Raw genomic sequence first — 13,044 nt, 5'->3', positions numbered from 1 at the left:
ATTCTCGGCTCTATATTTTATCCTATTTGCGTGAGCTTATAAGGTTGTAAAATATTTGATGTTGTACATTTTTATAATTTCATTTATTTATATTAAAGGAGAGGAGAATCAAAAAGTGACATTTTTATCACCACATTGACTTTCATTTTTTTATATAATTTTTTATATTACTCTGTATAAGATAATCAAATAAAAGAACAACGTACAACACCATGTAATTAGATTTGTAGTTTGAGGGGAAAATAACATATTGTGTATTAAATTATTTATACATAATTATAAGAATCTTTAAAAATGAAAATCTTAGTAAGTTCAATTTTTACGTTATATTTTAAGGATGTTTATTATCAACCAGAATCTAAAGATTTATAATGGAAATCAATAATATTTTTTTGTGCATATTTTTCCTAAAATAAAACAAACAAATTTTGACTAATATTTTAATTACTTTTTTATATTAAAAGAGAGGCGAATCATAGGGTGACATTTGTCATCACCACATTGATTTCCTCTCTTTTAGTATATTATTATATAGATAGATTGAGTGATAAGCCCAACACCTGTTATCAGAGCATTACTTATATTCGCTCCAGATGTTTTACTGATGGTTAAAATTAAAAGAACTCGCTTTTGAGTCTGTTCAATGAACGAGCAATTATATAGTGATTGTTAAACCGTCTTTTTAAAGTGCTCATTTTATTCAAAGTTTGTGATTTTAGTGAGAATATATGATTTATAGGGGTGTTGAAAAAAATATATAAATTATATAGTGAATTAATATTTAATAAGAAGGATATGAAGTTGTAAAATAATTCATATAATAACCAACGAAAGGAAAATTTGAAAAAAAAGTACAAATTTATGGTTTTACTTTTTAAATAACATGTATAAATGTGTAGTCGTGTGTAATATCTTACAAGTGGTTATAAATATCACCTCTTTCATTTGTAATCAATTAAGTGCTTGTCTAATTGGACATCTTGGTATGGGTTGAAATGGAGTTAGAACTCATTCCATTATATTTAATAATTTATGTTTGGTTGAGCATTTTTACTATGGAATCTCATTCTTGGGGGATTCTAACTCTATCACATGAGAGGAAATGGAATTTGATAAGGTAGATGACAACTGCCGCCTCAGAATCCGTCCAGCGACCCATCGTCATCATACCTTCCTTCTTCCACGGCGAGGTAGTTATAATTATAGTTTTGAGGTAGGTATTCCTGCTGAAAATCCCGACAACTACTTCACGACGGGCTTCTCATTTGAATTGACGGTGTTTCAAATGCAAAAATAATTGGGTATTGGATTTGGTAATTTGATTAGTAATTTTTGATTCTCTTCGCGTCTTCTTCTTTTGAAAGTCATCTACTGACTACTCCGTCTTTTAAAAAGAAAAAACAAATTAAGATTAAGATGTTTTAGAAAAAAGAAAATAATTATAAAAAAAATCTATAGGAATATATAAGCTTATTTAGATTAATAAAGTTAAAAAGAAATAGTATAATACGTAGTAATTTCAAGAAATATAAGGAGTATAAGAAAATGATAATTCACACCAAAGTAAACCAAACGTCAACAATAAACGTAGAAACTATCCCAAATTGAACCAAACAATTTCATATTGGTATGTGATTTTGAATCCATAACTACTTGAAATGGATATCCACACTAATCCATTCAAGTTTGTTGAACCGAACGACCCCAAAGGTTCTAATTGTTAATTTGGTTTTGTTTTAAAGAGGCCCAAAATCAAAGTTTAAAGTTTAACACTTATATCTAGATGGGCCAGGTTGATCGATTACCCAAGTTAATTAAGTTAGGGTTTTAACAATTCCTTAGGCGCTAACTCCAATGCGCTACCTATATATGCATGGTAGTAGCATAGATTTATTAATAAACCCTAAATATATCATGGAATCCATAAACCCTAAAGATCACCGGAAAGTATCTTGGTCGGAATTACCACCGGACCTCTTAATATCCGTCATAGAACGCCTTGATCTCCGATATGATATCTTCAACCTCTGGCGAGTTTGTAAGACATGGAGGACAACAGTTTCTCATACCCTAGTCTCGGAAAATATCTTATCCCCTCTCATCCCACACTGTTACCCCTCCGGTGATGCAACGACAACCGACTTAAGAGTGGGTATGGGTTCGGTTATCCGAATTCAATCCCTTGTCAACCCGAATCTACCACCGTGTTTATTAACCGTTATTGAAATTACTTCTGGTAAGCTCTACATCAAATCTCCCCTTTTCCACCATGTTGCCACCAGACAACAATTCAATCCGTATCCTCACAATCTCCCCAAAGATTTCCCACACGTTTTGGATCTCTCCCGTTTTCATGTATCGGAATTGAGTCGGTTCCATATTTTGATATATAAAATCAAGTCTATGCTAACCATCAAGTATAAGGTGGTACTAATTAAGGATCCGAATTGTGAAAGTCGGGCTACGATTAATAACTACACTCTTGTGGAGATTGTGGAGATGTCTCAAGGCCAATCCTTGTCAGCAACAAGGTTTGTTGCAAATAATGTCGTAGAAAAACATGATGTTATTTTCGAGACGAAAGAAAGGATAAAGATGCGTGACTTGGTCGAATTCAAAGGGAAGATTTATGCAGTTGATAACGTTGGTATTTTGTATTCGATGGATTATCATACGTTAAAGATGTCAAAGATTACAAAAGTTGACACCTTTAAAAGTAAGAAATATTTAGTTGTATCATCATCAAGTGAGTTATATTTAGTTTGTAGAAAACGGACGAGAAAGGTTAAATCTGATAATTTTTCGGTGTTTAAGCTGAACGAGGAGTTAAAGAAATGGGATAAGATTACAAGTATAGGTGATGATAAGATATTGTTTGTTACTTTTAATGGTTGTTACTTCGTCTCGACCAATGATTTTCCGGGATGGAAAGGGAATTGTATTGTATTCCATTATGATAAGTATATTCGTACTTTGAACAAATATGTTGTTGGTGTTTTTCACCTTGACAGTGGTGATTATGGAACCCTAGACTCTTTTCCGGGTTATTCTAACGTGTTATGGCCACCACCGTCGTGGATGTGGACCGATACATGTTCGTCCACAGGGGGAGATTAGTTTTTATTTTATTTTATTTTCTTTTCTTTTTTATCGCGAATAAGCCACAACTAGGATTATGGAAAGAAAAGTGGTTGCTTATTTGATTCTGTGATTTACCTTGCCGTCCTCTCCCTTTTTTTCTCTCTAGGATTTACAAATTTCAAAGGTTTTTAGGCCGGAAATAGTCAATTTTTTTCGAAAATTTGGCTATTTCCGGCCTTTTGGTTTAATTATTCATGTGTTTGTCTTTAGATTCTCAATAAACTACAAACTACATCGTTTGAGTGTAGTAAGTTCCCCTATGGTGGAATTAGTGAGTGTAGTAAGTTCCCCTATGGTGGGATTAGTTGAGTGTTTGAGTTTTAGTATTAGTATAGTTTTGGTGGAGTATCGTCATGAATTCGGTTCGTTGATAAAAAATTATACGAGATTGAACCAGTTATCAAATTTTCAAATTGACTTAGATGAATCGGATGGAAACCGTTATCGCGGCTACAACAAATCGTTAGACCGTAAGATCTTCCAAACGATGGTAGTTTTGATGAAGGAATACCTCTTTTTGATTCAATTTGTTATCTATTTGTTAAATTCGATTTCTGTTGTAGATGTCGTATGACTTTTTATTAATGAATTGATTTTAGATTAAAAAAATAAAATTGATTTTGTGATTTTTTTCGCTTTTTTTTTTTTTTTTTTTGTTGTGACTTGTCATTTTTAAATATGCTTATGACGATCAAAAATAAGCTTCATCATATGCTTGTGCTGTAAGATGGATTTAAGCAATCACATTTTGTTCTGTTCGACTTATTAATTTTAAAAACTATTTTCTCTTAGTCGAGCTAATTTTCATGTACAATATACATTAAAAGGTCATAAGATGATATCGGTAGAAGAAATCACATCTAAACTAAATTCCATGTATACTTAAAAAAAAAAATCACATGGTAAGAATTTGATAATTTGATGGTTGGTGGTGGGTGGTGTGAATGGTTTCAATTGATCGAAGAGAATAATGGAAGGTGGATTTTAGTAATCGTAGGTTTCTAGCACCATATTCTTATTCTACTCCGTACACTTTAACAAGTCTTACGGGGTACTATTACGTAGCTTATTCCTTTAAATTTCAGTAATCATAGGTTTCTAGCACCATATTCGTTTTTACCCTGTTAGGTTCCTGCAATGGTTTGATAGTCCTCGAAGAAGATTTCGGAAATTTGTTTTGCTAGCTATTTTACGGAGAATTAACACATTTGTTGACATAGTCATTTACCTCATGAATTTAAGACTGGAAGAGATTGGATAAAATAGACGGTTGTTTCGGCAAGGCGGAGTCATGGACTAATTTGTGCGTTATCCCACGAGAGAATAAGATTCGGCAGTAGCGTTTGAGGTAGCAGGTACCGTTTTGACCTAGTCAAGACACTATACCTGTAGAATTTGTGAGTGTTTGGCAAGGTAGCGGTTAGCGGTAGAGGTAGCGTTTGGGTAGCTTTTGTCAAACGTTAAAATTAGTAGCTTTTAAGTTAGCGGGTAGCTTTTGACAAATTTATAATAAAGTGTTAAAAAAATTCTAACTTTTATTTTATTTTAAAATACCAACCGCTACTTTTACCGAACACACATGTCAGTTAGCCGCTACTTTGACAGCTAACCGTTACCCGCTACCATTCACCGCTACCCGCTACTCGAACCGCTATTCAACCGCTACCCGCTACCGCTAATTTTACCGAACAGGGCCAAAATATCATAATCTAGTGTGTCTAGATCTTCTTGGATTCATGCCTACTGGTAAAAACTGTGTATTATGTTAGAGTTATGGTATATTTAGGGTTCTAGTATGTTTAGGAAACTAGAGCTCTGATACCATGATAAACTATAGAGAATAATATTGATTGATGATATTATAACTAAAAGGTTTAATCATAACTTGGTTACATCATTGGTTTATAACATAACTCTATTAGATTTAGGACCCTATTAGATTCCTAAACTAACACAACTCTAGTTTGCTAAACATACTAGAACCCTAGATATACCATAACTCTAACATATTACACAAAATGGCTTGTCTATGATCTGCTATTACAAAGAATGGTAGTATACAATTAGTGTGGAGATTGGCTTAGACTTGGCGATTTTCAAGTCATTGCGTATGTACGTTGTTTCACCACTGCACCTCGATCAACAATATGAAGATACAACATACTCCGTACAATGAAACCATAGTGACATTAACTTAGTTCGAGAAGCAATTACAAGAAACGATTAACTGTATATGCTTAATGGCTAGTCTCTTTCTCGATAAGAGGATCAGAGTACGTTCATGAAAAATGCAGATCTAAGTTTGTTTGTTTCATTACCTTTAGACTTGTGAACGCGATGAGGAAGAAAGTTTGTTTGTGTTCTCCACATTACATATCAACGATGCTTATTGATTTTTAATGTTAAGGATAGAAGTTTTGGTTCACATTTTGAGTTGCACTATTATCATGGTTGATGTAGGAAAGCAAGCACTCCTTACGGGTAGATTTAATTGTCACGTTATCAGTTCAAATTACAAAATTCGGGAAGTACTTTTTTTATATACTACAAAGAACGTTCTGGCTGCTGGGTTGTTCTTTCGATGTTTCTTGAACCCAAATCCAGGGAGGCTTCCCGGATCAGGGCCTCTGACGCCCAACATTAGTATCTGATATAGTAGAGAGAAAGAGCAGAGAGTAGAGGAATCCCCCTTTACCTTACCCTATCAGTTCTACTCCTTTTATCTAATGTAGAACTACAGACATGTGGGTAATATTGAGGTTCAACATATGGCGCCTGAGCTTCTGTTTGCATATTACCCGGCATTGATAGTTATTCTTATGAAAATTAATTTGTCACACCCATTACTAGAGCATTATTTTTATTCGATACAAATATATAGGCATGCTGGTTAAAACTGAAAGCATGCGTAAGATATGTCACTGAGTTATGAATCTCACCTCACTCACTTTTAATCAATTAAAGGTGCTGGGAAATTAGTTTCTCTAATTAGTTACTTTGTATGTTTTAAAGAGGCCCAAAGTCAAACTTTATCCTTTGTTAAGGTATATGCTTGAGTGGTAAGCCCAACGCCCATTATCAGAGCTAGGGATGCCAATGGGTCAAAGACTCGACCCAAATTCGGTTAGATTCGGTCTATTTTTAAGGGTCTGGGTCCAAAAAAGTTAGACCTTATGGATATGGGGTGGATCTGGGACGGGTCTAAGTCTTTGTTCAATGGAGCGGGTCTGGGTGTGGGTCCAAGAATTAAAGATCCAGATCCAATCCAGATCCGACCCACGGACCCATATATAATTATTAAAATAATATAATTCAATATTTACGTGCTTAACTTTATTCATAATTATGATAAGAAACTATTTTGAAAATTGTTTGACGTGACACATAAATAATAATAATAGAAACTTTAAATATTTATTGTACTACAAGGCTAATATGATTTTTTTCTAAACAAAAGTAACGAATATTTTATATTTAGTGGTTTTATTAAAGTAACATTAAAAATTGGGCGAAAAAATTACATAAGATAAGAAAAATGAGGGATTTTTTTTTTTGAAAAGAAATACGCTTTAGGATCCAGATCTGACCCTAGACCCATTAGACCCAATGAATCTGGAACTTATTTTTCGAACCCAGCGGGTATAGGCTGGATCTGGATCCACCTCTAAAAAAGCAGATCTGGGTCTAGATCTTGCCGGACCCGATCCAGATCCGACTCATTACAATATCTAATCAGAGCATTAGTTTTATTCGCTCCAGATGTTTTACTGGTGGTTAAAATTAAAAGAGTTGTAGCCGTGTGGGATATGTCACAGACTCACAGGTTATAAATCTCACCTCTTTCATTTGTAATCAATTAAAGGCGTTCGGGAATTAGTTTCTCTAATTTGTTTTCTTCTAAAGGGGCACAAAATCAAAGTTTAAAGTTTAAGGTAAATCTATACGGGCCAGGTTGAGCGGCCCAAGTTAAGTTAGATTTTTAACAATTCCATAACTCCAAATCTAATGCTCTGCCTATATACGCATGGTGCATATATGGATTCCATGATTTACTAATAAACCCTAAACCCATCATGGAATCCATAAACCCTAAAGATCATCGGAAAGTATCTTGGTCGGAATTACCACCGGATCTCTTAATATCCATCATAGAACGCCTTGATCCCCAATATGATATCTTCAACCTCCGGCGAGTTTGTAAGGCATGGAAGACAACAGTTTCTCTTACCCTCGTCTCGAAAAACATCTTATCCCCTCTCATCCCACAATGTCTCCCATTCGATGAGGCAACGACAACCGAATTTAGCGTGGTTATGGGTTCGGTTATCCAAATTCAATCACTTGCCAACCCGAATCTCCCACCGTGTTTATTAACCGTTACTGAAATTAACTCGGGTAAGCTCTTCATTAGACCTCCCCTTTTCAAACGTACTGCCACAAGACTACATTCCGATCATGATCCTCACATTCTTCCCGAAGATTTCCCACACGTTTTGGATCTTTCCCGTTTTCGTGTATCGGAATTGGGTCGGTTCCATAGCAAAATACGTAAAATCAAGTCTAAGCCAAACAAATTAGTTAGGTTTAAGGCGGTACTAATTAAGGATCCGAATTGTGAAAATTGGGCCACTACGATTAATAACTACACTCTTGTGGAGATGTCTCGAACCCAATCCTTATCAGCAACAAGGTTGGTTGCAAGTAACCCAGAAACACATGATGTTATTTTCGAGACGAAAGAAAGAATAAAGTTTCGTAACTTTGTCGAATTCAAGGGGAAAATTTATGCAGTTGATAAGGTTGGTATGGTGTATTCGATGGATTATCATACGTTGAAAATGTCGATGATTACAAAAGTCGACAACTTTAAAAATATCTACTATCTTGAAACTAAGAAATATTTAGTTGTATCATCATCAAGTGAATTATATTTAGTTTGTAGAAGGCGGACGAGAGAGGTTAATTCTGGTACTTTTTCGGTGTTTAAGCTAAACGAGGAGAAGAAAAAGTGGGATAAGATTACAAGTATAGGTGATGATAAGATATTGTTTGTCACTTTTGATGGTTGTTTCTTCGTCTTGGCCAATGATTTTCCGGGATGGAAAGGGAATTGTATTGTATTCCATTATGATAAGTATATTCGTACTTTGAACAAATATGTTGTTGGTGTTTTTCACCTCAACAGTGGTGATTATGGCACCCTAGACTCTTTTCCGGGCTATTCTAACGTGTTATGGCCACCACCGTCGTGGCTGTGGACCGATACATGTTCGTCCACAACAGGGGCAGATTAGTTTTTTTTTTTTTCCGTTTAAATGGAGAAGAAGATGATTATGAAAGAAAAGTGGTTGCATATTAGTTATTACTACTGCGTAGTGTTTTTGTGTGATTTGTCCCATTTCTGATTTCATTGTAACGCTTTCTTAATTTATATTGGAAAATCACTTAATAATAATAATAATACTCAAGGAGGCATATTTTCTGCTCTATTAGAGCGCCACCTAGGATTACTAATGGTTTCGGCCAATGAAAAATAAGATTTCTAATTTATTTTTGAATTGAAAAAATCGAGTGCCACGTAGATAAATAATTAGGTGCCACGTAGATATTTAAATTAATTAATTAATTACTAATATATACAATTTCATCCAAAATCAAAACGCTCTAATAATTAAAAAATAAATCTAAAATAAAATTCATCAAAAATCAAACACTAATCTAAAATAAAATTTAATCCAAAATCAAACATTAATCCAATATTAGAGCGCCACGTAGGAAATCTAATGGTTTCAGCCAATGAAAAATAAGACTTCAAAATTATTTTTGAATTAAAAAGTCGAATGCCACGTAGAAAAACAATTAGGTGTCACGTAAATATTTTTATTAAATAATTATTAATATTTCTTATATACAATTTCATCAAAAATCAAACACTATAATAATTAAAAAATAAATCTAAAATGAAATTCAATCCAAAATCAAAAAAATCAATTTAATCTAACAGTTGATATATATAGGAGTTTTATTTTAACTTAACAATTCAATAGAAACCGTGCATCGCACAGGCTAAAATTTAGTCTAAAATAAAATTCAATCCAAAATCAAACATTAATCCAATATTAGAGCGCCACATAGGAAATCTAATGGTTTCGGCCAATGAAAAATAAGACTTCAAAATTATTTTTGAATTAAAAATCGAATGCCACGTAGATAAATAATTAGGTGCCACGTAGATATGTTTATTAATTAATTATTAATATTTCTTATATACAATTTCATCCAAAATCAAACACTATAATAATTAAAAAATAAATCTAAAATGAAATTCAATCAAAAATAAAAAAAAACCAATCTAATCTAATATAAATATAGCAGTTGATATATATAGGAGGTTTATTTTAACGTAACAATTTAATTAATAGAAACCGTGAATCGCACGGGCTAAAAGATTGGCTGCTGAACAGAGAAAGGAGAACCAATTGGTTTCAAGTTCATTAGATTTGAAAGATGTGCTAAACTGAATGACAATGTTCAGTTCTCAACCCCGTCTACATAATGGTAATTTTATTAACCTTTTACTAATTGGCCCTTTGTTGACCCCATATATAGTTGTTTCTAGAATGTGATTTAATAATTGTCTCATTAACATGATTCTCTCAAACTGAGCAAGTCATAAACTCATATAGTGTCTTCCCTATTATAACTGTTATGTGATGCTAATGCGCTCTTATTTGGCGAACCTGTGATAGTATTGATTTCTCCATATATTCTCCAAGGTTGCTGTATTAGTGCACGTACTGCATACATTATACATTGTTCAGCTGTACATACCTTTAATACTTCTGTATGTTGGGAGCTTGACGGTCATATACTTGTTAGGATACAAATTAACTGTTGAGTTAATTGGATGCTTCTGCTCTTTATGTAAGGTAATTTGATGAATATGGCAAATGCTTTCTTGCTGATTTCATTTCCTTCTTATATACTTTGCTATATATAAGGATAAACAGTAGCTGTCTGGAACCAGGGTTTTCAAGCCAGAGTCTTGGAGCGCGCTGCATCCTCAGTTTATGTTTTTGTTTACCACCTATATGAATAGTTGGGCTTTTGATGATGGAAGGTTTAATTTGACATTTCTAGTTGTAGTATTACTATGATCGTAGTTGGAAGGTATGAAATAGTACGTATTGTTCTCATCTTCACTTTTGTGTGTTGTTGACCTTCATGTACGTATTTCTGAGGTATTTTGAATTTCAAGTGCAGAAATTAGTAGTAGATCAATGGTTGTTTGAACTGGGACTGCAATAGATTATGATAAATGTTATTATCATAAGAGGATCTTGCAAAATTATAAGTCGTAATCTGATCAAAGTTGTCTGTTTTTATCTGCAAGGATCTGGTCTAGACTCTAGACTAAATGAACTGCGAAAGTACGAGGAATCACTCAATTATTTATCGATCCAGCAGCAGTTTCTTGCAGCAACTAATTTAACTTTTTGCTCGTATTTTTTATGCGTATGTTTCCATGATTCTCAACTATGTAACGCTCAGAGGTTTTGCTTCATTTTTTGGTTTCTGAACTTGTTGTTTCTGAACAATTCTCAGGTTGTAGAATTTTTCTCTGTGTGTGTCAGTGGGAATGAATTAATAGAGCTAGTTTGTATTTCAATTACTATGTTCATAAATAAAGACCGAATTTCAATATACCAATTGAGGTCGGCATGAGTGGTAAAAAAAATGAACATAAGGGGATAAGTCGCAAGTATATTTTCTCTATCAAAAAACAATAGTTTGTCATCCAATCCAACAACTAAAGTATGGATTTCAAAGGTCTGCTCTTTGAGTTTAAGTATAAAGGAAACAGAAGAGAAAAAGCATGAATAGATTTACAAATATTCAAAGGTATATATATTCATTCCATGGTAGAATACCACAATTTCTGGAACTATCTTCAATTCGGTGTCAAGTCGTCTCGTAGATTAAAATCAAGTGTGTAATTTTCTAGACATAGGAAGTCATCAACGTTGATCGGTGGTTCCTCATCATCCTCTTGAGTTGTGAGCACACTTTCTTCATTAACATAAAGACTTTGATGATGCTTTATATCAACAACATCTTGTTTTTCATTTCGGATCACACATGCCAAATTCTGGATGCTTATACTTGTGGAAGGAATACTACTTGCGGCCAAAAGAGCACGTTCAATGAGTTTTGGGTGGCCGAATACTCGTTTCCCTTTCCGATTACTATTACAGCTTTGAATGGCAACATCTACTGCAACTTCTTCTGCACCACCAGCAGCATCTTGGACTTGTGATTTGGTCATACCTACATTTAGATTTTCCAGTAATGGTTGGGAATTTCTTGCTGATTCAGGTGACAAGCTACTCTGCTTAGAACTAGGAGCTGATCTGAGTGTAGAGGACTAGAGGACGACAATCTTCTGGTTTTCCTGCATTCAACTTCTTCTGCAGCAGAATCTTGGACTTGTGATTTGGTCATACCTACAGAAACATTTAGATTTTCCAGTAATGGTTGGGAATTTCTTGCTGATTCATGTGACAAGGTACTCTGCTTACAAGTTACAACTAGAAGCTGATCTGAGTGTAGAGGATGACAATCTTCTGGTTTTCCTGCATTCAACTTCTTCAAGAAGTGTTTGGATACGACTTTGTCTGGTCCTTCTTTTTGGTGTTTCTTCACGTTTACTGGAATTTCTACCTGATTCGGGTGATAAGTTAGGACTCGAAACACCAATGGGAGATGCTCTGACTCTAGCAGACGACATTGTTTTGTTGCGAATGCGTCTCAATCTCCAACTAGGAAGTGCTAAGAGCGTTTTTAAGATCCTGTTCTTTGGTGTCTCTTCACTTTTACTTTATGTCTGATAGTACCCAGAAAACAAAAAACAAGATGTCAGAATAACGAAAACTGTAAAATATTATGGAGAGGATTAAAAGCTTGAAATATGATGATATTTGAGCAATGCCCATGAATATATATACAATAATTCACGTCAATAAACTATCCTAATACTACTCGGTTTAGGATACCATGATAAGTGCCACATGAGTAATAAAGTCAAGAGTTGACAACCCTTCAGCTGCATAGGTGTAAAGATGGTCATGGGTTGGGCCGGGCCGGGCCCAAGCCACACCCACTCGGCTTTGTACTGGGCTGGGCCGAATAGTTAAAAAAGGACCCATGCCATGGGCCTAAGCATAAATTTACTAAATTTAGCGTGCTTTGTCGTGCTTTTTCACAAAAAAGCTGCAAATGACCTCGTGCTCGTGCCGAGCCGTGCTTTTTTCGTGCCCGTTCTGGGTCGGGATTTTTTCATGCCAGGCCGGCCCACAACTATCTTAACATAGGTGCAGTACTTATCAACATAACACAAATGAAAATAGCAGGAAGTAAGTTTCAGCAAACCCAGCACAGAATCATCAAATCATCTCGTGCTTTTCATAGGTATATCATGCAATTTCTAAACATGCACTAAACTTGAAGACCAAAAAAATTCTGAAGGAAAACCAAAAAGTTACCACTACTTTACTAACAGAGATAGATTCAGCTTTTATAATACTCCCTCCGTCCCGGAATACTTGACATGTTTTCCTTATTGGGCCGTCCCTTAATACTTGACCTGTTTCTAAAAATGGAAATATTATAACAATATTATATTATTTCTCACTCCACCCCTATTAACTCACCTACCCCTACTCCATACAAAAAATAATTAAAAATTCAACCCCTACTCTCCCCCAACCTCACCTCTTAACCCACCTCCCACTAACTACATTAAAATAATACACTACTATCAACTACTACCTATTAAATTAAATAAGTCAATTCAAGTTCCTTAAATTCTGTGCCGGTCAAACTGAGTCGAGTATTCCGGGACGG

At 34.5% G+C, this 13,044-nt stretch overlaps 2 protein-coding genes across 2 annotated transcripts; both read left to right on the top strand.

The window, feature by feature from the left end:
• Nucleotides 1–1,914: 1,914 nt before the first annotated feature.
• Nucleotides 1,915–3,208, top strand: LOC130460817 (F-box protein SKIP23-like). The gene has a single exon (XM_056828404.1). The coding sequence runs from the start codon at nt 1,915–1,917 to the stop codon at nt 3,115–3,117; it is 1,203 nt and encodes a 400-aa protein (XP_056684382.1). The 3' UTR covers nt 3,118–3,208.
• A 4,006-nt stretch (nt 3,209–7,214) lies between these two features.
• Nucleotides 7,215–8,435, top strand: LOC130460816 (F-box protein SKIP23-like). Its single transcript, XM_056828403.1, has one exon. The coding sequence runs from the start codon at nt 7,215–7,217 to the stop codon at nt 8,433–8,435; it is 1,221 nt and encodes a 406-aa protein (XP_056684381.1).
• The last annotated feature ends 4,609 nt before the right edge of the window (nt 8,436–13,044 follow it).

The sequence above is a fragment of the Spinacia oleracea genome, chromosome 5, assembly GCF_020520425.1.
Source record: "Spinacia oleracea cultivar Varoflay chromosome 5, BTI_SOV_V1, whole genome shotgun sequence".
In the NCBI taxonomy this organism is placed as follows: domain Eukaryota; kingdom Viridiplantae; phylum Streptophyta; class Magnoliopsida; order Caryophyllales; family Amaranthaceae; genus Spinacia; species Spinacia oleracea.
The sequence above is the reverse complement of the archived record's forward strand: the minus strand, read 5'-3'. Positions and strand labels throughout refer to the sequence as shown.

Bases quoted from the DNA above. Each gene is read 5' to 3' on its own strand.
- LOC130460816 (XM_056828403.1), top strand. From the start codon at position 7,215: ATGGAATCCATAAACCCTAAAGATCATCGGAAAGTATCTTGGTCGGAA.
- LOC130460817 (XM_056828404.1), top strand. From the start codon at position 1,915: ATGGAATCCATAAACCCTAAAGATCACCGGAAAGTATCTTGGTCGGAA.